The 23,486-nt window shown below is 41.2% G+C and overlaps 1 protein-coding gene across 1 annotated transcript; it reads right to left on the bottom strand.

Moving 5' to 3' along the window:
• Positions 1-55: 55 nt before the first annotated feature.
• Positions 56-22,276, bottom strand: LOC108522909 (apolipoprotein(a); the record flags this gene model as incomplete). The annotated part of the gene is made up of 10 exons (XM_017863367.1): positions 56-642; positions 1,865-2,046; positions 5,807-5,966; positions 7,552-7,733; positions 10,622-10,781; positions 12,010-12,167; positions 15,070-15,229; positions 16,459-16,640; positions 20,668-20,827; positions 22,095-22,276. Coding segments are annotated over 10 exons (1,702 nt in total), but the record flags the coding sequence as incomplete, so codon positions are not given.
• Positions 22,277-23,486: the final 1,210 nt, after the last annotated feature.

The following is a 23,486-nucleotide window of genomic DNA, read 5'->3' as shown; positions in this document are numbered from 1 at the left end:
ATATATAAGTATATAAATATTCAGACATATATATAAATATTCAGATGTGTGTGTGTGTATATCTATATGTCTTAATTTTTTTTTTTACTTATTACCCGTGACAAAAATGGCAAACAAACCTTCAGGAATTGAAGTTTAGAATGACAAAATTGCATGAGTGAAAGATGACATTGATTTTTAGTGGGCATTGTGGAATGGTACTGTATTTAAGCATTTGGTCATTTGATCTTCTGAGCTTTACATGAATGTGACTTCACCATCTCCGTATATTCTGCTCCTTCCATAAAACTATTAGGAAATATACCAGGCCTAAAATTTCTCTTCTCTTAGACTCTTTGCTCAAAAGCAAAAGTCCTGAGACATTTTCCCAAAATGTGAGTCTAAGAGAAATTTGTCCCTAGGAAGTGAACTTAAAGCATGGCTCTTCTAACCAACATTTGAGTTGGCTGTTGCTCCTCTTACGGTTTTAATTAAATACATACGCATTTGGGTAGTTTTCTGGGGTCCTCTGATGCCAGTGTGGTATCATAGATGACCAAGATTGACAGTTCCTTCCTGTGACAGTGGTGGAGGATGTGCCTCGATAACTCTGTCCATCACCATGGTAGCAATCCTGGACCACAGGGCTTTTCTCAGGTGGTGCTGAAATTAAAATAAAAGAAATCATAGTAATTGCATGAGCAGAGAAACATGGGAGACAATTTATGTCACAAACTGGACAGTAGCCTCTGAAAATTATTACTATTCTTTTTTCTACTAGTAGCAAAAGGATGTGAAAAGACTCAATAGAGTCATAGTATTCTAGAATTTTAATAAGTTCAAAGAAACATTATTTTTAAATCTAAAGATAAAGAACAGAGCAGAATGCTGGACACTGGAAATTACATTCATGTGCAGCTCCATCCTATGAATCTCTACTGGGTTTTCATGAGAACCACAGGGCAGAAGACCAGAATGCAACGCATTCCTTGGTGGAGGCTGTAGGAGGTGACTGGTGGTCAGTCAGGAGCAGGCATGAGACCCTTCCACATTTCCCTAGACCATTGCTCATACCAAGGCAAAAGCCTTAACCTTCTGAAAATTTGGGCAGGAAATCATCCTGCATTTAGGAGTGCAGGCAAAGACTCATTGTTTCTCAAGGAGGGTTAGAGACAAACAACTTATTCCCTTGGAGGAGAGATAGAGAGTCTTCTGGTGCCCAGAATCCTAAATTGCAACAAAGCAGAATTCTCTTCCTCTTCTTCTGTAGACTCACTGCCGATGCAAGTTTCATGAGAAGAAGAGGCAAGAACACCTAGAAATTTCTAACTTCAAAGCCATGTGAATAGAGCCTGTGAAAGACTGAGGTAGGCCAGGGAGAGAGAGCATTCGTTGGTAACCTCCTGCTGTGTAGCCCCAGGACAATTAAAAAGAATGCAGTCTCCTTAGGTTTCTCTAGGATATTATACTCAAAGGCCACATTCTTAAAGACTGCAAACTATGGATTGCAATGAAAAAGGTCTATCTGAAATCACTAGAAAGGCTTATTGGCATGGAAATCTTCACATATTTGGCAGGTTGTTAGAATATCCATTTTGGCTAGGTCACTGAAATGACCCACTTAATAACCAGGGGAGTGGTAAATACAGTGCCCTGGAGGGTCTGTGAGATTCCTAAAGACACCGTGCCCTTCCTAAAGACACTGCCTCCTCATGGGGTGCCAAAAATCACAGCTCTGGATCCCCCAGAGAGGGCACTGAGGCTTTCCTCCACATAGCAGACCCTCAACCAACCCTCCAGTGTACCACTGAAGGCTTCTGCATCAGTAAGATTTTCCATGGCTTTTCATCCCAGTGTATAGATGTTCTAGTCACAAACATCTTACCTTGTTCAGAAGGAGCCTTCGTGCTTGGAACCGGGACCACCGTGGGAGTTGTGAGGACACTTGATTCTGTCACTGGACATTGTGTCAAGTTGCAGTACTCCCACCTGACACTGGGATCCATGGTGTAACACCAAGGGCGAATCTCAGCATCTGGATTTCTGCAGTAGTTCCTGGTCAGGCCACTGCAAATTTCAAAACAACACAGGTCACCAGAGATGGGAGAAGATTCAAGAGCACTTAGCGCCCTCTATGTTTTGCTGTAACAAAGTGTTAACAAGTACCTTTGAAATATTCCCATTATACATACAATAATATTGCCATAAGCACAAATGGTCTTCAACTTCAACTTATAAACAAGTGTGGACACATCACAGATTATAATTTTTATTTTAAAACCTCAAAAGTAGTATATGCTGTCTATAAAAACTGAGATAATACATATCTGTACAAGAAAGGATCAGAATATCCTCCTTTCACCTTCTGCCAAATACTGTCCTCCAGAATAAATGACATAGATTTTGAAGTATATATCTTAGATTTTTTTAATGCACATACAAAGGTATCTCTGTCTGTCTAGCTCTTTGTATCTCTCTCTATAGGACTATATAGTAATAGGTAAGTTGGAACTCAAATACATTTCCCCAAGGAAGAAAGGACATCCAAGATTATATATATCCCATGCAAGCCCCCTTACTCTACGTATAGTGTAGCATAAATGCTCTACATTTGCAATATAAAATAATCATGAAAATAGTATTACTATAAATACTGTATCTGGCAGAGCAAGGAGGTTTGGCTCTACAAGACTTATAAAAGCTTCCCTGGAAAACTAGCTCCCAGGCGGGATGTTGCTTCTCTAGGATTGGTTCATGGGCAGGACCTCCTCTCCTGCTCTCAGTCCATCCTCTGCTGGCTGCAGCCACTCTGGGACTGAAGGAATGGGTGATGAGTTGAAAGAACAGCGGGACCCAAGGCATAAAGGGAGACGGCTAGGTAGACTATGGGATCTGAAGGGGCCAAGTGGCTATGGAGGAGTCAGAAAACAATGCAGTAAGAGGCACAACAGGTGAAGACCCTAGGCTGGGGGAATCTTGGAGAAAGCATTCCCCCATGCCACCCAAGAACGTTGCTCCAACCTCTCAGAATCCTCATATTATTTTTCTTCTACTTACATAGCATTCTTTCACATCTTTTGTTACACAATCCTGCTGATGAAACATTCTTTTATTTGTTCTTTGTTTTTAGGATGACAGAATATGTACTTACATAACATTCATTTTCAATGGAATTGTTTGCTGTGCACAGCGTTTAAGTTTGCTGTTTTTTTTTTTCCTTCTTATCACTCTAAAGGTGTTATTCCATTGTTTCTGACTTGATCTTTTTTTTTCTTCTTAGTGTGTTATTTCATTGTTTCTGACCTGATCTTTTCTTCTTCTTACCACTCTACAGGTGTTATTTCGTTGTTTCTGATATGATCTTGTTTTCCTTCTTACTATGCTAAATGTGATATTTTGTTGTTTCTGATTTGGTCTTTTTTTCTTCTTACCACTCTAAAGCTGTTATTCTATTGTTTCTGATTTGTGTTGTTTCTGATGAGAAGGCATCAGTCATTTGTGTCACTGTTACTCTATGTAAAGGTATGCTTTTTCCCTCCGGCTTCAAATAAGATTTTACTTTCTATCTTTGATTATGGACAATTTAATTATGATGTGTCCAACTAAATCATACAGTTTTACTTTTAAAAATCCTATATCTGATCCTTTGAGCTTCTTGACTGTGAGTTTATCATATTTTCTGTATTTAGAAAGTCATCAGCCATCACTGCTTCAAGTATTTTTTCTGTTCCAACATCTCTTTCCCCTCCTCTGTGACTTGCTTTAAACATATATTAAATATTTTGATATTTTCATAAATGTCCTTGAGGCTCTGCTTATTTATCTGCTCAGGCTCTATATGAGTGTGCTGTGGTTTGTACCACCCTAATATTTTCTAGTTAGCTTTATCATCTGTACTATCTAGTATGATTATAAGGTCATCTAGTGATTTTCTCATTAAAGAGATGTCTCTTTTTTTAGTTCTTGACTTCCATTTGGCCCTTTTACAATTTTTCTTTCTGTTGATATTATCCATTTATTTACTTCTTGTTCATGCTTTCTTTAAATCCTTGAACACAATTCTGATACATACATTTTAAATCTCCTTCCAATTCTGTTATTTTTATCATTTCGGGGTCTATTTGTATCGACTGATTTTTCTCCTGGTTATGGATAACACTAAATGCTTTTTGTATGTTCAGCAAATTTTTAAACGTATGTAACACATTGTGGATACCATATAATTGAGAGATTTAATGTTGTTTACCTCTGAAGAGGTTATGTTTTCTTCTGATGGGCAATTAATTTACTTGGAGATCACTTGGATCTTTTTAGACTTGGTTTCTAAGCTTTTCTAGGGTGTTTCCAGAGTAGACTTTATTCTAGGAATGCATTAATTCTACTCCTGAAGTATGGCTTTTTTGGGGTCTCTGCTGAATGCCCAAGATGTTCAATGAGGTGTCTCTCCTCAGGCTGGTCAGAGCTCAAATACCTCCCAGTGCTGTGTGAGCTCTGGCATCTTCATTGAGTTCACTGTTCCCCTGCAGTTGCTCTTTCCCCAGTAGCTGCTCTTTATTCTCCTTTCTCTCTGGAACATCTTTCTGTGCATACACAGCTTTCTATTTAGCAGAGACTTGAGGAGACTTCTGTGTGTATTCCTGGAGCTCCTTTTCTCCACAAATACTTTCTCAGTATTACCTAACCTAGAAAATATCAGTTTTATTAGTTACCAAAACTCCAGTCTCTCTTCCCAGGTTAGCAAGACTGCTGTGGAATGCTTTGGTTAAAACTCTTTGCCCTTAAGTGTAGGAAGAGTAATTATGGGGTTGATCTTATTTGTTTCCCTTTCTAAATTATCTCAGGTTGTTCTGTCTGCTGTCCAACATGTGCAAACAATTTTTCCATATTGTTCATACTGACTTATGGCAAGAGGCCAGTTCTTGTCAGACATGCATTTTTTGTCCATGTACCTGCCCATTTTAATCACCGCAACTGTTTACTTCCTTTCATCTGCATTCCTGCTTTTACTCTTCCTGACAACCCATATCCCTTCAGAAAACTGGTGCTTAGAACCCAGTGTGTTCATACAGGTTAGTACTCACATATAAATATATGCACTAATTACTTCTTCTTCTTTTTTTTTTTTTTTTTTAAGATTGAGTCTTGCTCTGTCACCCAGGTTGGAGTGCAGTGGCATGCTCTCGGCTCACAGCAAAGTCTGAATCCCAGGCTCAAGTGATTCTCCTGCCTCAGCCTCCCAAGTAGCTGGAATTGTAGGTACCCACCACTATGACTGGCTGATTTTTGTATTTTTGGTAGAGATGGGGTTTTGCCATGTTGGCCAGGCTGGTCTCGAACTCCTGACCTCTGGTGATCTGCCCACCTTGGCCTCCCAAAGTGCTAGGATTACAGACCTGAACCATTGCACACAGCCTGAATTTGTTACTTCTGATCCATGTCAAAAATGGCAAACACAAACTTCACTTCAGGGAATGGAGGATAGAATGATAGAATTGCATGGTTGAAAGACTGCATGGATATTTAGTGGGCATTGTGGAATGATACTCTGTCTAAGCATTTGGTCATTTGATCTCCTTAGCTTTACATTAATGAGACTTCACCACCTCCATATATCCTGCTGCTTCCATCAAACTGTTATGAAATATAGCAATCCTAAAATTTCTCTTCATTCAGACTCTTTGCTCAAAAGGAAGGTTCCTGAGACATTTTGCTACAAACTCTGAGTCTATGAGAAATTGGGACCTAGGAAGTGAGTTTGTAGCATGGGCCAGATAAGAGAAATTTTAGTTGACTATTGTTCCTTTTATGGCTAACATGATAGACATACGCATTTGGATAGCATAATGGGATCCTCCAATGCCAATGTGGTGTCATAGACAACCAAGACTGACATGTTCTTCCTGTGATAGTGGTGGAGAATGTGCCTCGATAACTCCGTCCATCACCTTGGTAGCAGTCCTGGACCCCAGGGCTGTTTTCAGTTGGTGCTGAAATTAAAAGAGAAAATCAAGCTAGGCATTGCCTAGAAAAGAGAAACATGTGAAAAAAAATTATGACACACAAGGTGAAATAATCTGAGGATTAACAATTTACACTCTTCTATAGTAGCATGCAAATTGAAATGTAGAATAAAGAATACAAATAGACTCATAGGATTCTTTTTTTAAATTTTTTTTTTGAGATGGAGTCTCGCTCTGTCACCCAGGCTGCAGTGCAGTGGCTGGATCTCAGTTCACTGCAAGCTCCACCTCCCAGGTTTATGCCATTCTCCTGCCTCAGCCTCCCGAGTAGCTGGGACTACAGGCACCTGCCACCTCGCCCGGCTAGTTTTTTTGTATTTTTTAGTAGAGGCAGGGTTTCACTGTGTTAGCCAGGATGGTCTCGATCTCCTGACCTTGTGATCCACCCGTCTTGGCCTCCCAAAGTGCTGGGATTTATGACTACTTATTAAATTTATAGAATCCTATGAGTCGCGCCCAGCCGACTCATAGGATTCTATAAATTTAATAAGTAGTCATAAGTATTTCAATTCAACCCTGGAAAACTAAAAAAGGAACAAACAAAAAACAGATCAGAGTGCCTATACTTCAAAATTACACTCATGTGATGGTCTTTTGCTTACACCTCTTCTGGGTGTTCATGAGAACAAGGCAGGAAATCAGGGTGCCATGCATCAGGCTGTACAGGCTGTAGGTGGTGACTGACTGTCAGTGGTGGGTGTACATGAAACCCTTGCACATTTTCCTAGACCACTGCTCCTCCAAAGCAAAAGCCTTCAGATTCTGGGGTATGGGGCAGAAAAAGATCTTGCATCTAGGACCTGCAGGTAAACACACATTGCCTCTCAGGGAGGAGGAGTACAGGCCAAAATTTTATAGCCTAGGAGGGGAGACAGAGAATCTTGGGCCCAGGATCCCTCATGACAACAAAGCTGACATCCACTACTCTTCTTATCAAAAAACAATGGAGATACATGTTCCATGAGGAAGAGGGATAAGAACACTGAAAAATCCCTTCCCTCAAATCCTAGGTGTGCACAGCCTGTCCAAGATGAAGGTAGGCTTAGGAGATAAAGAATTCGGTGGCTATGTATTGCTTCAAAGACTCAGGACAATACGGATCTAATGAAGTCATGTTAAGTTTCTCAAGAACAACATCCTCAAAAATGGCATTCCTCCAAAATGGTAAAGCTGAAGACTGCAATAAACACTGCCTATTTGAAGAAAGGGCTGGACAGGCTTAGGAGCTTGGTAAATCATCACAAATTTGCCAGGATGTTAGAATATCCGTCTTGGCTGGGACAGTAATATGATTCATTTGATAACAGGGGAGTGGTAAGTCCAGTGCCCTAGAGGGTCTATACCCCTTTTAAAGACACCATCCCTCACATGGCACTCAACATCACAGCTCTGGTTCCCCCAGAGAAGGCACTGAAGCTTCCTACTCATTGGCTGTCCATGACTTCACCTTCGACTTCCTGTGCAGCATGGACGGCTTCTGCATCACAAAGATTTTGCGACTCTTTTTATCCCAATGTCTGAGGGTATGGTTGTCTGATTGCAGACTTCTTACCTTCTTCAGAAGGAACCTCTGTGCTTGGAACTGGGACCACTGTGGGAGTTGCGAGGACACTTGATTCCATCACCAGACATTTTGTCAGGTTGCAGTACTCCCATCTGACACTGGGATCCATGGTATAACACCAAGGGCGAATCTCAGCATCTGGATTCCTACAGTAGTTCTTGGTCAGGCCACTGCAAATTCCAAAACAATACAGGTCACCAGAGATTAGAGAAGAAACAACGCCACCTGGCACCCTTTATGTTTTGTTGTAACAAAGTGTTAAGCGAATTTGAAATATTCTCACTAAAAGTCCCAAAACACTCACAAATGGTGCTCAACTTCTAAACAACTGTGAACATTTCAAAGACAGATTATTATTCTTATTGTAACACATTCAAAGTTTATAAGAAAACTGAGAGAAAACATCAATGTGTAAAAGAAAGGATCAGAATACCCTCCTTCCATCTTCAGCCAAATACATTCCTCTGGATTAACCAAGAGGGATTTTGAAGTGTGTCTTGTAGATTGTTTTATGCACATACAAATGTTTCTCTGTCAGGCTCTCTGTATGTCTCTCTATAAAACTGCATGATCTACTCAGTGTTTGATTTGCTGATTTGTTGTTTACCTAAGGAATCCATCCACATGATCTACATTCCTGAATTTATTTACATACAGTTGGTCTCAATATCTACTTCTCAGCTTTCAGACCTGGAGGATGCTAAGCAATGGTGCCTCTCTCCTGTTACTCCTGATGGTGATGGATATGCTCCCTCCTTGGTCTGTCATCTGTTTAGGCCAACTTTGATCATATGGATCTTTTCAAAGAACCTAACTTTCTATTTTGTGGATTTACTCCTTTGTTGGTCTATTTTCTTGTCCACTGAATGTCATTGGTTTGGACTATTTCCTTCCATCCACTTTTCTTGTGCCTTATTTGCTTTTCCTTGCCTAGATATGTAAGCTGGGTCTTATTAAGCTGTAGTCTTAGATCAACAGCTGTCAAAGCTTTTGTTCATAGGAACCCAGCTTTTTTCTTCTTAGCTTTGAATTGGGGCGATTTAACTATGATGTATCCCAGTAAATCATAGAGTTTTGTTCTTTAAAATTCTATACCTGAGTCATTTAGCTTCTTGACTATGAGTTTCTTGTTTTCTGGATATTTGGCATGTTGTGAGCTATCATCACTTCAAGTATAATTTCTGTCACAATATATTTTTCTTCTCCTTCTGTGACTTGCCTAAAACATATATTAAATGTGTGGATTTTTCCTAGATGCCCTTGAGGCTCTGTTGATTAATGGGTTCAGTCTTTGTGTGTGTGTGTGTGTGTGTGTGTGTGCCTGTCTGTTGGTCTGCCTGTCTGTCCTGTGGTCTGTGTAGCTCCTATTGAATTATTTTCTAGGTCACCTTTCCTACCGTAATATCTAAAGTGACGGTAAGGTCATCCAGTGAGTTCTTCATTAGACGTGTACCTTTTCTCAGTTCTTTAATTTTCATTTGGCTTTTCAATTCTTTTCTTTTCTCTTGCTATTCTGCTTTTGTTTCTCTCATGGTCAGCTTTTGCTGACATTTTCCTGAAACACATTTCTCAGAGATGCATTTTAAATGTTCTCACCAATGTCACTAATTCTATCATTTCTGGGCCTGTTTGTGGTGAGTGATTTTTCTCCCAGTTATGTATTATAGTGAAAGCTTCTTGTGTTTCTATTAAATTTTTAAATAGAAGGCATGCAATGGGAATGCCATATAACTGAGCAACTTGTATTTGTCCCTTGCCTCTAAGCAGGGGTTGAGTTTTTGTCTTGTGGAATGCAGTTAATTTACTTGGAGATCATTTGGATCCTTTTAGACTGGCTTGGAAGAAGGATTGCTGGAGTGTTTCTGGAGTCACCTTGATTCTAGGAATAAGATGATCCCAATCCCAAAGTACAGCTTTCTTTGGTCTCTACTGAAAGCCCAAAATGTAGTACTCTTGAGTAGTCAGAATTCAAACATCCCCCAGTGCTATGTGAGCTCTGTCATCTCCATTGAGCTCACTGTTCCCCTGCAGTTGTTCTTTCCCAAGTAGCTTTTCTTTATTGTTCTTTCTTTGTGGAAACTCTCCCTGTGCATATGCAACTTTGTGTTTAGCCAAAGACTTGAGGAGACTTCTGTGTGTATTCCCGGAGCTCCTTTCCACCACAAACCCCTTCTCATTCTTAGCCAGCCTAGAACATATCAGCTGCCTGAGGCATCACAGACTCCAGTCTCTCTCCTCAGTTAAGCAAGACTACTGTGGTCAACTGGGCTCCATCTGCTTGTCCTGCAATCCAACACTTTGTCCAGGAAGGAAGACAGGTGAATGATGGAGCTGATCTCCTTTGATTCCCTTTTGCAGTTCTCTCAAGCCTACCATATCTGTTGTCCAACCTGTGAAAACAGTTTTCTCATGTATTTGATAGTCCTTCATGGAGGAAAGGCTGGCATAGCCAGACCTGTGTTTCTGTCCATCTTCCTGAATGTGTAACTCTTCAGCATCTCTACACTTTCTGACTCTCAGCTGCCGTCCTACATTTGCTCCTCATGTGCTGGCAACACATAGATTTTCAGACACCTTGTTCTCACAACCCAGTGTGTTTGTACAGGTTAGAGGAGAAAGTGATTGGAAGATCTCAATGTCAATATAGATGTCCTTCACTTGTTACCCAAGACAAACATGGCAAACATAACCTAGACTCCAGGGCTTGGAGAACAGAATGACAGAATTCCCTGGTTGAACTATTGCACTGGTCTTTAGTGGGCATTGTAGAATGGTGCTATTTCTAAGCACATGATCATGTGTTCTCCTGAGCTTTCTATTCATGAGACCTCACCACCTCCAAGTATCCTCCTGCTTCAGTCAACTATGAGAAAAGAGAGCTGGCCTGACATTTCTCTCCTCTCAGACCCTGTGCCCAAAGCAAGAAGCCTGAGACATTCCATCCAACATTCTGGGTCTGAGAGAAATTTGTTCATAAGAAGTTAGCTGGAAGCATGTCTCTTCCAGGAGAAATTTAAGTGGGCGGTTGTTTCTCTTCAGAGAAAACTCAAAGACGTACCCCTTTGGGTAGTATTCTGTGGTCCTCTGATGCCAGTGTGGTGTCATAGAGGACCAAGACTGACATGTCCTTCCTGTGACAGTGGTAGAGAATGAACCTCGATAACTCTGTCCATCACCATGGTAGCAGTCCTGGACCCCGGGACTTTGCTGCATTGGTGCTGAAATTCAAAGAGGAGAAATCAAGCTGAGTAATTTCCAGGACACAGAAGCATGAGAAAAAAAATCTATGACAGAAACAGGACAGTCATCTCTGAAAATGACGACCATGCTGTGTTCTATATTAGGAGGCAGATGGACAAGCCAATAACAAAACTCAAAGATCCATAGCATTCTGGAACTTCAATGAGTTTTTAGAAAGATTTTCTTTAAAACCTGGGCACCAAAGGACAGATCAGAGTGCCTATCAGTCAAAATTGTACCCACGTGCATGTTCTTTGGCAAAGATCTCCTCAGGGTGTTCCTGAGAACAAGGCAGGAGAACAGAGTGCCATGCATTGGGCTGTGTAGCTTGTAGGTGGTGATTGTCAGTGGGGGCAGACATGAAACCATCACACATTTACCCAGACCACTGATCCTCCAAAGCCAAAGCCTTCAGCTGCTGGAAGATGGGGCAGGAAGCAGTCCTGCATCTAGGACTTGTAGGCAAAGACACATTGTCTCTCAGAGAGGGGTACTGGCCAAAATTTTATTCCCTTGGAGGGAAGGCAGGAAATCTTGGGCCCAGGATCCTGCATTGCAACAAAGTAGACATCCACTACCCTTCTTCACAAAGAGCAACATAGATACGTGTTCCATGAGAAGGAGGGGCAAGAACACTAAGAGATCCCTTCCATCAAAGCCTAGATGTGCAGCACCTGCCTAAGATGAAGGTAGACAGGGAGATGGAGCATTTGCTGGCTATGTGCTGCTACCTAGACCCAGGAGGATATGGAACTAAGTATATTCATATTAGGTTTCTCAAGACAGACTCAAAAACCACATTCCTCTGAAACTGCAAAGCTGAAGTTTGCAATAAATACTGCCTACTTGAAGAAATACCAGGAAAGGCTCATGATGAGCTTGGTGAATCATCACAAATTTGGCAGGATGTTAGCATATTCATTTTCACTAGGACACTGAAATTATCTGTTGAATAACCAGGGGAGTGGTAAGTTCAGTGCCCTAGAAGGTCTGCACACTTCCTAAAGACACCACCCTGTCACGGGGTGCCAAAAATCACAGCTCTGGTTCCCCCAGAGAAGGCGCTGAGGCTTCCTTCCCAGTGGCTGACCCTGAGCCCACATTCAAATTCTCGTGCAGCATGGAAGGCTTCTGTATCACTAAGATTTTGCAACTCTTTTCATCCCAGTGTCCAAGGGTGTGGTTGTCTGGTCAGAGACTTCTTACCTTGTTCAGAAACAGCCATGGACGTTGCGAGGACACTTGATTCTGTCACTGGACATTGTGTCAGGTTGCAGTACTCCCATCTGACACTGGGATCCATGGTATAACACCAAGGGCGAATCTCAGCATCTGGATTCCTGCAGTAGTTCCTGGTGAGGCCACTGCAAATTATAAAACAATACAGGTCACCAGAGATGGGAGAAGATACAAGGGCACCAGACATCCTTTACATTTTGTTGTAACAAAGTGTTAAAAAGTGACTTTGAAATATTCTCCCTAAAGGTCCCGTAACAATTACAAATGGTCCTCAACTTCTAAACAACTGTGAACATTTCAAAGACAGATCATTATTCTTATTGTAACACATCCAAAGTTGTCTATACTCCATAAGAAAACTGAGAGACGTACTCAAAGACATACCCATTGATCAATGGGCATCAATGTGTACAAGAAAGGATCAGAATACCCTCCTTCCGCCTTCTGCAAAATGCATTCCTTTGGGTTAACTGAGAGATTTTGAAGTGTGCCTTGTAGACTGTTGTATGCATATACAAATATTTCTCTGTTTGGCTATCTGTGTGTCTTTCTGTAGGAGTACACAATCTATTCAGTGTCTGGTTTGCTGATTTGTTGTTTACCTAAGGAATCCATCCACATGATCTATATTCATGAATTTATTCTCATACAGTTTTTCTCGATATCTTGTCAGCTTTCAGACTTGGAGTATGGTATAGCAATGGCTCCTCTCCCCTGTTACTCCTGATGGTGACGGTTGTACTCCCTCCTTGGTCTGTCATCTGTTTAGCCAGACTGTGGTCAATCACATGGATCTTTTCAAAGAACCAACTTTCTGTTTCATGGATTTACTCCCTTTTTGGTCTATTTTCTTGTTCACTGAATGTCATTGGTTTGGACTATTTCTATCCATCCTCTTTCCTTGGGTCTTATTTGCTTTTCCTTGCCTAGATATTTAAGTTGTGGTCTTAGATCAACTGTCAAAATGTTTGTTCATAGGAACCCCCTCTTTTTTTTTTCTTAGCTTTGAAATCAGACAATTTAACTATGATATACCCCAGTAAATCAGAGTTTTGCTCTTTAAAAATCTATACGTGAGTCATAGAGCTTCATGACTCTGAGTTTCTCATTTTCTGTATGTTTGGAAATTTGTCAGCCATCACAGCTTCAAGTATAATTTCTGTCACAACATCTTTTTCCTCTCCTTCTGTGACTTGCCTAACACATATATTAAATGTGTGGATGTTTTCCTAGATGTCCTTCAGGCTCTGTTGATTAATTGGTTCAGTCATTGTGTGTATGTGTATTTGTGTCTGTCTTGTGGTTTGTCTAACTTTAATTGAATTATTTTCTTGTTCACTTTTCCTACCATAATGTCTAAAGTGAGGATGATAAGGCCATCCAGTGAATTCCTCATTACAGTATACCTTTTCTCAGTTTTTAAACTTCCATTTGGCTACTCAATTCTTTTTTTTCTGATATTATGCATTCGTTTATCTCATGGTCAGCTCTTGCTGACATTTTCCTGAAATACAGTTCTCAGGGGTGCTTTTGAATGTTCTTGCCAATGCCATATTCCTATTATTTCTGGGTCTATTTGTGTTGAGTGATTTTTCTCCCAGTTATGGATCACAGTGAAAACTTATTTTGGGTCTAGTAAATTTTTAAATGGAAGATGCACACTGGGGATGTCATATAACTGAGCAACTTGTATTCATTCCTAATACAATAGGGTTGTTGTATTACCTCTAAGGAGGGTTGAGTTTACTTTCTTCTGGAAAGCAGTTAATTTACTTAGAAATCATTTGGATCCTTTTAGACTGGTTTGGAAGAAGAGTTGCTGGAGTGTTTCTGGAGTCACCTTGTTTCTAGGAATCCGAAGATCTTACTCCCAAAGTATGGCTTTCTTTGACCTCTACTGAATGCCCAAGATGTTCATTGAGGTGTCTCTCCTGTGAGTGGTCAGAACTCAAATATCTTCCAGTGTTATGTGAGCTCTGGCATCTCCATTGAGCTCACTGTTCCTTTGCAGTTGTTCTTTCCCTGGTAGCTTTTCTTCATTGTTCTGTCTTTGTGAAAACTCTCCCTGTGCATACACAGCTTTGTATTTAGTCAAAGCCTTGAGAAGACCTCTGTGCATATTCTTGGAACTCCTTTCCTCCACAAATCCCTTCTCATTCTTAGCCAGCCTAGAACATGCCAGATGCCTGAGGCATCACAAACTCCAGTCTCTCTCCTCAGTTAAGCAAGACTGCTGTGGTTAGCTGGGCTCCATCTACTTGCCCTCCAAGGGTCTCCAGGAAGGGTGCTAGGGACATGGTATGGTTGATCTCCTTTGATTCCCTTTCTCAATTCTCTCAGGCCTATCATGTCTGTTGTCCCACCTGTGAAAACACTTTTCCCATGTATTTGATAGTCCTTCATGGCAGAAACGTTGACATGGTCAGAACTGGGTTTCTGTCCATCTTCCTGCATGTGTAACTCTTTAGAATCTCTATACTTCCTGACTCTCAGCTGCCTTCCTACTTTTGCTCATGTGCTGGCAACACATAGCTCTTCAGATACCTTATTCTCAGAACCCAGTGTGTTTGTACAGGTTAGAAGAGAAAGTGATAGGAAGATCTAGATGGTGACATAGATATCTTTTACTTGTTGCCCAAGATGAACATGGCTAACACAACCTTCACTTCAGGGCTTGGAGATTAGAATGACAGAAATCCCTGGTTGAACTATTGCATTGATCTTTAGTAGGCATTGTGAAATGGTGCTATTTCTAAGCATGTGACCATGTGTTCTCCTGAGCTTTCTATTCATGAGACCTCACCACCTTCAAATATCTTCCTGCTTCAGTCAACTATGAGAAAAGAGAGCTGGCCTGACATTTCTCTTCTTTCAGACACTGTGCCTGAAGAAAGAAGCCTGAGACATTCTACCCAATATTCCAGATCTGAGATAAATTTGTCATGAGAAGTTTGTTGGAAGCATGGCCCTTCCAAGAGAAATGTAAGGGGGCTGCTGTCTCTCTTTGAAAAAAACTCAAGGACGTACCCATTTGGATAATATTCTGTTGTCCTCTGATGCCAGTGTGGTGTCATAGAGGACCAAGACTGACATGTCCTTCCTGTGACAGTGGTGGAGAATGAGCCTCGATAACTCTGTCCATCACCATGGTAGCAGTCCTGGACCTCGGGACTTTGCTCTGTTGGTGCTGAAATTCAAAGAGGAAAAATCAAGCTGAGTAATTTCTAGAACACAGAAGCAAGAGAAGAAATCTGTGACTGAAACAGGACCATTGTCTCTGAGAAAGACTACCATGCTCTGTTCTGTACTAGCAGGTAGATGGACATACCAATAAAACCCAAAGATTCATAGCATTGTAGAACTTTAATGAGCTCTTAGAAAGATTTCCTTTAAAACATGGGCACCAAAGGAAAGATCAGAGTGCCTATCAGTCAAAATTGCACTCATGTGCATGCTCTTTAGCATAGACATCTTCTGGGTGTTCCTGAGAATAAGGCAGGAGACTAGACTGCTATGCATCAGGCTGTGCAGGCTGTAGGTGGTGACTGACTGTCAGTGGGGGCAAACATGAAACCATCACACATTTCCCTAGACTGCTGATCCTCCAGAGCCAAAGTCTTTAGCTTCTTGAAGATGGGGCAGGAAGCAGTCCTGCATCTAGGACTTGTAGGCAAAGATACATTGTCTCTCAGAGAGGGGTACTGGCCAAAATTATTCCCTTGGAGGGAGGGGGTATCTTTGGCCCAGGATTCTGCATTGCAACAAAGTAGACATCTGCTACTCTTCTTTTCAAAGACCAACATAGATACATGTTCCATGAGAAGGAGGGACAAGAACACTGAGCGATCCCGCCCATCAAAGCCTAGTTGTGCAGGACCTGCCTAAGATGGAGGTAGGCCAGAACGATGGAGCATTTGTTGGCTATGTACTTCTACCTGGACCCAGAAGTATATGGAACTAAGAAAATTCTTATTAGGTACCTCAAGGATGACAGACTCAAAAACCACATTCCTCCGCAACTGTAAAGCCAAAGATGTAATGAACACTGCCTACTTGAAGAAATATCAGGAAAGGCTTATCATGAGCTTGGTAAATCTTCACAAATTTGGCAAAATGTTAGAATATCCTTCTGGCTATGATACTAAAATGATCTGATGAATAACAAGGGGAGTGGTAAGTCCAGTGCCCTAGAGGGCCTGCACCCTTCCTAAAGACACCACCCTCTCACAGGGTATTAAACATCACAGCTCTGGTTCTCCCAGAGAAGGTGCTGAGTGTTCCTTCCCAGTGGCTGACCCTGAGTCCACATTCTACTTGGAATTGTGTGAGTATGGAAGGCTTCTATATCACTAAGATTTTGCAACTCTTTTCATCCCTATGTCCTAGGGTATGGTTGTATGGCCACAGACTTCCTACCTTCTTCAGAAGAAGCCTCTGTGCTTGGATCTGGGACCACTGTGAGAGTTGCAAGGACGCTTGATTCTGTCACCGGGCATTGTGTCAGGTTGCAGTACTCCCACCTGACACTGGGATCCATGGTGTAACACCAAGGGCGAATCTCGGCATCTGGATTCCTGCAGTAGTTCCTAGTCAGGCCACTGCAAATTACAAAACAATACAGGTCATCAGAGATGGAAGAAGATACAGAGGCATCCAGTACTCTCTAAGTTTTGCTGTAACAAAGTGTAAAAAAGTGACTTTGAAATATTTTCACTAAAGGTCCCATAGTATGCACAAATGGTCCTCAACTTCTAAACAACTGTGAACACCTCAAAGACAAATTATCATTCATATTGTAACACATCCAAAGTTGTCTGTGCTCTATAAGAAAACTGAGAGTGAACATCAATGTGTACAAGAGAGGATCAGAATACCCTTCTTCCACTTTCTGCGAAATACGTTCCTCCAGATTAACTGAGATTGATTTTGAAGTGTGTCTTGTACATTGTTTTATGCACATACAAATATTTCTCTGTCAGCCACTCTGTATGTCTCTCTATAGTACTACACAATCTATTCAGCATCTGGTTTGCTGATTTGTTGTCTTCCTCAGGAATTGGTCCACATGATTAATGTTCCTGAATTTATTCACCTACAGCTGTTCTCAAAATCTTCTTTTCAGCTTTCAGACCTGGAAGATGCTATACCAATGGCGCCTCTCCCCTGTTACTCCAGGTGGTAATAGTTGTACGCCCTCATTGGTCTGTCATTTGTTTAGCCAGACTGTGGTCAATCATATGGATCTTTTCAAAGAATCAACTTTATGTTTCATGGGTTTACTCCCTTGTTGGTCTCTTTTCTTGTTCATTGAATATCATTGGTTTGGACTACTTCTTTCCATCAGCTTTCCTTTCCTTTCCTTTCCTTTCCTTTCCTTTCCTTTCCTTTCCTTTCCTTTTTCCTTTCCTTTTTCCTTTCTTCTTCCTTTCTTCTTTCTTTCTTCTCCTCCTCTCTCTCTTTCTTTCTTTCTTCCTTCCTTTCTTCTTTCCTCCTTGCTTCTTTTCTTTCTTCTTTTCTCTTCTTTCTTCTTTCTTTCTTTCTTTCTTTCTTTCTTCTTTCTTTCTTTCTTCTTTTCTTTTCTTTTCTTCTTTCTGTTCATCTAGATATTTAAGCTGTGGTCTTAGATCAACAACTGTCAAAGTCTTTGTTCACAGGGGATTCCAAAGAGCTTTTCTTTTTCAAAACACAAGATGAATATTGTATGAGAAACCAACACTGAGAATTTTTTAACACTCAAAGTCAACAATCGCCCATTTTCTTAGCCATCGGAGACATGATGCCATTACATACTATGTAACCACTGGAAAACTCCACTCTTCTTTTGTTGGAAAATGAAAGTAAAAAGGGTCAATAGCATCTTACTTTTGACATAGCAAAGTCTTTTAACCTCATGGACTATCTCTGAAGGTACTCAAAGGTCTTCAGGTTTCTCTAGACTACACTTGGAGAATTGCAGTTTGAAATCTTGATTTTTACATGTTTCTGTTTTTCCCTAAGAACATCTAAAGTTATGTAAAAGCCTAAAGACATTCACTGCATCTCCTAAGTTTGGATAGACTGTGTTATATTCTTACTCAGTTCAAAACTTTTCTAAATTCCTTAGTGATTTCTTCTTTGTCCCAAAGAGTATTTTGAAATGCACCGTATGACTCCCAAATATTTGAGAAGACAGCAAACTTTTCATTATTCTTATCTCACTTTATTCTATTATGTTCAGGGACACACTCTCTATGACTTTAATTCTTTCAAATCTATGGAGACTTGCTGGAAGGCCATGTATAGAGTATACCTCAGTGAATGCTCCATGCACACTTTAACATGTATTCTGTAGTTTGGTATACTGTTAAATAGGTCGACGTTTTTATTAAGAACAAAGATATTATGTCTAATTTTTTGTATATTTGTTCTAGCCTGTTGTGTTTGGGAAAGATTTATAACCGTAGTGAGAGAATCAAGGAAATCTCTAACTCAGAGTGTGGGCTTGTCTGTTCCTCTCTTTAGTTGTGTCAGTTTTTCAATCATATATCACAAAAGCTCTTATTAGGGTAAAACACATTGAGCATTGCTATGTATTCCTCTGTGTGTGCACATGCACCAGTGTGTGTGTGTATGTGTGCAGCTATTTCTGTAGATTCTATTGGATTATTTTTCAGTTAATTCTTTCTCTGGAAACAACTCACCTGATCGGGAGACCACCCAGTGAATTTTTCATTTAAGATATACCTTTTAATAGTTATTTAATTTGATTTGACTCTTTTATCCTTTTACTTTCCCTGGATATGATATCAGTTACGTTCCATATTTATGTCTTCTTAAATCCAGAAATCCAGTTATCATACCAATATGCCAAATTCTCATGCCATTTAAATCATTTCTATCATTCCTGGGTCTGCTTTTATTGACTGATTATTTTCCTGGTTATGGTTCACACTAAATGCTTTTTTATGTGTAGTAAAGTTATAAATTTAGGACTCACACTGTGGATATTGCATAGCTCAGCAACTTAACTTTGTTGTTGTTCACCTTAAAGATGGTTGAGTTTTCTTCTAGAGGGCAGTTAATTGACTAGGACACCATTTTAATGTTTGGAGATTTGCTTTTCAACTTTGCTAGGGTTTTTCTGGAACCACCTTTATTCTAGGAACATATAAATTCCACTCATAAAGTCTGACTTTTCTGAGGTCTCCACTGAATGCCCAAGGTTTTCAATGAGGTCTCTTCTCTCTGGCTGGTCAAAACTCCAATATTCCAGAGTGCTATGTGAGCTGTGTCACCTTTATTAAGCTCACTGTTCCCTTGTAGTTGTGGTTCCTCAATAGATGTTTTTTGCCATATTTTCTTGTGAAAAATCTCCTGTGAAGTGCTGCTTTATGTTTAGTCTAACACTTGAGGACACTTCTATGCCTGGAGCTCCTTTCCTCCACAAATCCATTCTTACTCTTAGCACAGCTAGAAAATCCTAACTACCTGAGTAATCCCAAAGTCCAATCACTCTCCTCCATTCAGCAACATGGCTACAGTCAGCTTGGGCTCCATCTCCTTGCTCTTCAGTGCAGGAACGATCTCCTTGAAGAAAGTCAAGGCATTGATGGGTCGATCTCATTTTCTCCCTCTCGCAATACTCTTAGTCCTCTAGCATCTATTGTTCAACATGTGGAAACCGTTTTGCCATGTCTTTGGTAGTCACTTATGGCCAAAAGACTGGCCATAGAGTGGTCAGATCACAGCTTCTGTCCATCTACTTGCCCCTTTTACTTTTCAGCATTGCCCCTTTGCTGACTCTCATCTGCTTTCCTGCCTTTGTTCTTCTCCTCCGGGCAACCCTATCCCTTCAGATCACTGGTGCTCAGGACCAAGCGTGTTTGTACCCACTGAAAAAGGTGTGGTTAGAAAAAAGTCTGCCACTCCATAGATGTTCACATATCAATTCCCTGTGACCCAAGATGCAAAAGACCAACACAACATTCATTTCAGGGACTAGATCTTAGAATGATAGAATTCCAGGGTGAAAGGTTGCATTAACCCTCAGCCAATGTTGTAGAAGGGTACTCTAACTCTGTGGTCATTTGTCATCCTGACTGTTTTATTAATAAGATCTCCTCACCTCTGTATATCCTCCTGCTTCCATAAAACTAGGAGGAAGGAGAGCCAGCTTAAACAATGTCTTCTCGGCCGGGCGTGGTGGCTCATGCCTGTAATCCCAGCACTTTGGGAGGTCAAGGCAGGTGGATCACGAGATCAGGAGATCGAGATCATCCTAGCTAGAACAGTGAAACCCTGTCTCTACTAAAACTACAAAAAATTAGCCGGGTGTGGTGGCGGGCACCTGTAGTCCCAGCTGCTAGAGAGGCTGAGGCAGGAGAACAGTGTGAACTCAGGAGGTGGAGCTCACAGTGAGCCAAGATCGTGCCACTGCACTCCAGCCTGGGCAACAGAGTGAGACTCTCTCTCAAAAATAAATAAATAAATAAAATAAAAAGTCTTCTCTAAGAACTTTTGCTCACAAGCAATGTTCCTCTACATCTGAGCCAAGTTGAGTCCTGAGAGGTCACCTTAAAGCATGAATCTTCTAACGGAAACTTCCATTGGCCCTTCCTTCGCTTATGGTAAAGAACAAAGACCTACGCATTTGGATAGTTTTTTGGGGTCCGACTATGCTGGTGTGGTGTCATAGATGACCAAGCTTGGCAAGTTCTTCCTGTAACAGTGGTGGAGTATGTGCCTCGGTAACTCTGTCCATAACGGTAGTAGCACTCCTGTGCCCCGGGGGTTTCCTCAGTCAGTTCTGAAATTAAAACAGAAGACATCAAGCCTAGTATTTCCTAGAACAGAAAAATACATGAAGTCATTTATGACATAAACCAGAAAGGAGTCTCTGAGATTTACAGCCATTCTCTATTCCTTATTAATAGGCAAATTGACATGAGAAAACACACACAAACAAACAAACATGAAAGCAAGAGATGCCTGCCATTCTGGAACTGTAGTAAGTTCTTAGAAATATTTCATGTAAAACTTAGTGGAAAAGAAACATTAGATTGCTTCTCATTGGAAACTCCACTAACATGCAAGCTCATTTCTAGGAATCTCTACAGAGTGTTCATGAGGATATGGAACAGCAGAGAAGAAAGGGTGATGCATTTGGCAAAGCTGAAAAGCAAATCTCCAAGCATTAAAATGGTTTTTTGGGGAGGAGGCAAGGACACATACAAAAACCTTGCATGTGTCCCTGGATCATTGCTCAAAAAAGACAAGCATTAAACTCCTGGTGATGGGACAGACAACAGTCCTGCAGCTAAAACTGCAGGCAACAACACTTCACTTCTCAGGGATGAGTGGAGGCCAAAAGTTTATCACCTTGGATAAGATAGGGAATCCTCTCATGCCCAGCATAATGCATTGCAATAAAGCAAAAGTCTACTACTCTTTTTCTTCAGACCCCCCGGCAGGTACAAGTTCCATCAGAAAGAGGCAAAGAACACTAAAAAATCACTCCCTTCAAAGCTAAGAACTGCACAACCTGCCTTGGACTGAAAAGGACCTGAAAGATAGAGCATTGGGAGCTCACATACTGCTCCATAGACCCAGGGAGATATGGAATTAATGCAGCCCTGTTAGGTTTCTCAAGGATAACACGATCAAGAGCCACATTTCTCAGAATCTACAATGCTGATGATTGCACTGAACGCTGTCTACTTGAAGAAATGCCTGGGAAAGTTTACTGGCTTGGAAAGACACACACATCTGACAGCATATTGCAATAAGAATTTTGTCTAGGACACTGAGATAGTCTCTTTTACAGTGAGGGGAGTAGGGAAGTCGAGCACCCAGAATGGTTTGTGCCCATCCTAAAGACACAGCTCACACAGGTTGCACCAAAAATCACACCTCTGGCTCCCCAAGAGAGTGCACTAAGGCTTCCTCCCACATGGCAGACCCAGAACCAACACATGAGAACCAGTGTAGCACTGAAGGCTTGTGCATCAGTGGGGGTTTCCATGGCTTTTCATCCCGGCATCCAAGTACGTAAATGTCTGGCCACAGCTTCTTACCTTGTTCAAAAAAAGCCTCTAGGCTTGGAACCGGAATAATATTTGGAGGCACGACAGCAGTCCCTTCTGCATCTGAGCATTGTGTCAGGTTGCAGTACTCCCACCTGACACTGGGATCCATTGTATAACACCAAGGGGCTGCCACAGGATCTGGATTTCGGCAGTAGTTCTTGACCAAGCCACTGGAAATTCCAAAAGAATACACATCACAAAAAAATGGGTCAATACGCAGGAACACTACATATTTTGCTACAACAAGGTCATAACTGGTGCCTTTGAAATATTCCCAATAGAGATAACATACAATTGCCACAAGGACAAATTGCTCTCAATCTCTAATCCTCTCTGCACATTTCTCAGACTTCATAGATTATCACTTTTTTAAAGAAAAAAAAATCTAATGTAGCACACACTTCCTAGAAACACTGAGATAATACATACATGTGACCAAAAAGGGATCACAGTATCCTCCTTCTGCCTTCTGCCCAAGCCATCTCTCTGGAATAACTGGTATGGATTTTGACCTGTGTATTCTGGAATTGGTATTGCATACAAAAGTATCTCTATCTGTCTAACTCTCCATATCTCTCTGTGTAGGACTTCATATAGTGATGTGTGAGTTGGAACTAACATATAGTTCTCCAGAGAAAAAATGGCATCCAAGATGATATCCTTCCCAGGCCAGCGGTCTCACTCTATGTACTCAAAATGTAGCCAAAAGGCTCTACCTTTAGCATGTTAAACCATTGCAAAAAGAGTATTACTGTCTGTCGATACTGTATCAGGTGGGTCAAGTCGGTTTGTTTCTGCAAGACTCCTCAAAGCTTCCCTGAAAACCTAGCTTTCAGGAAGGATGCAGTATCTCTAGGATGGGTTCCTGGTCAGGACTTCCTCTCCTGCCCTCAGTCCATCCTCTGCTGGCCACAGCAATTCCAGGACTGAAGGAATAGGGGATGAGTTGAAAGAACAGTGGGACTTATGGCATAAAGGGAGAGAGCTCAGTAGACTATGAGGTCTGAAGAGGTCGGGCAGCTGTGGAGGACCCCGGGTGGGGAAATCTCAGAGCATTCACTCCCCCTTATGCCTCCTAGGAACATTGCTCCAACCTCTCAGAATCCTCTCATTCATGACCTCTGGTTGCCTGGGAAAACGGGAAATGTGTTATGGGCCATGGGGATCCAACACTGTCTCTCTAGAGACTCCACATGTGACCTAGTCTTAAGCACAGACCCTCCATTCCAGGAAGCTGGTTCAATGAGCAACAGGATGGGCTCAGAGCTTGAGCACTTGAAAGACTTCTTTTCTTCCTTGGCTTCCCTCTTTTGGATACATGGAAAATTCTTATTATAGAATATCCTTCTCTGATGGCGAGTGATGATGAGCATTTTTTCA

The sequence above is a fragment of the Rhinopithecus bieti genome, unplaced genomic scaffold (genome assembly GCF_001698545.2).
Source record: "Rhinopithecus bieti isolate Rb0 unplaced genomic scaffold, ASM169854v2 scaffold_71014, whole genome shotgun sequence".
In the NCBI taxonomy this organism is placed as follows: Eukaryota; Metazoa; Chordata; class Mammalia; order Primates; family Cercopithecidae; genus Rhinopithecus; species Rhinopithecus bieti.
Note: the sequence above shows the minus strand (reverse complement) of the source record. Positions and strands in the feature narration are given on the sequence as shown.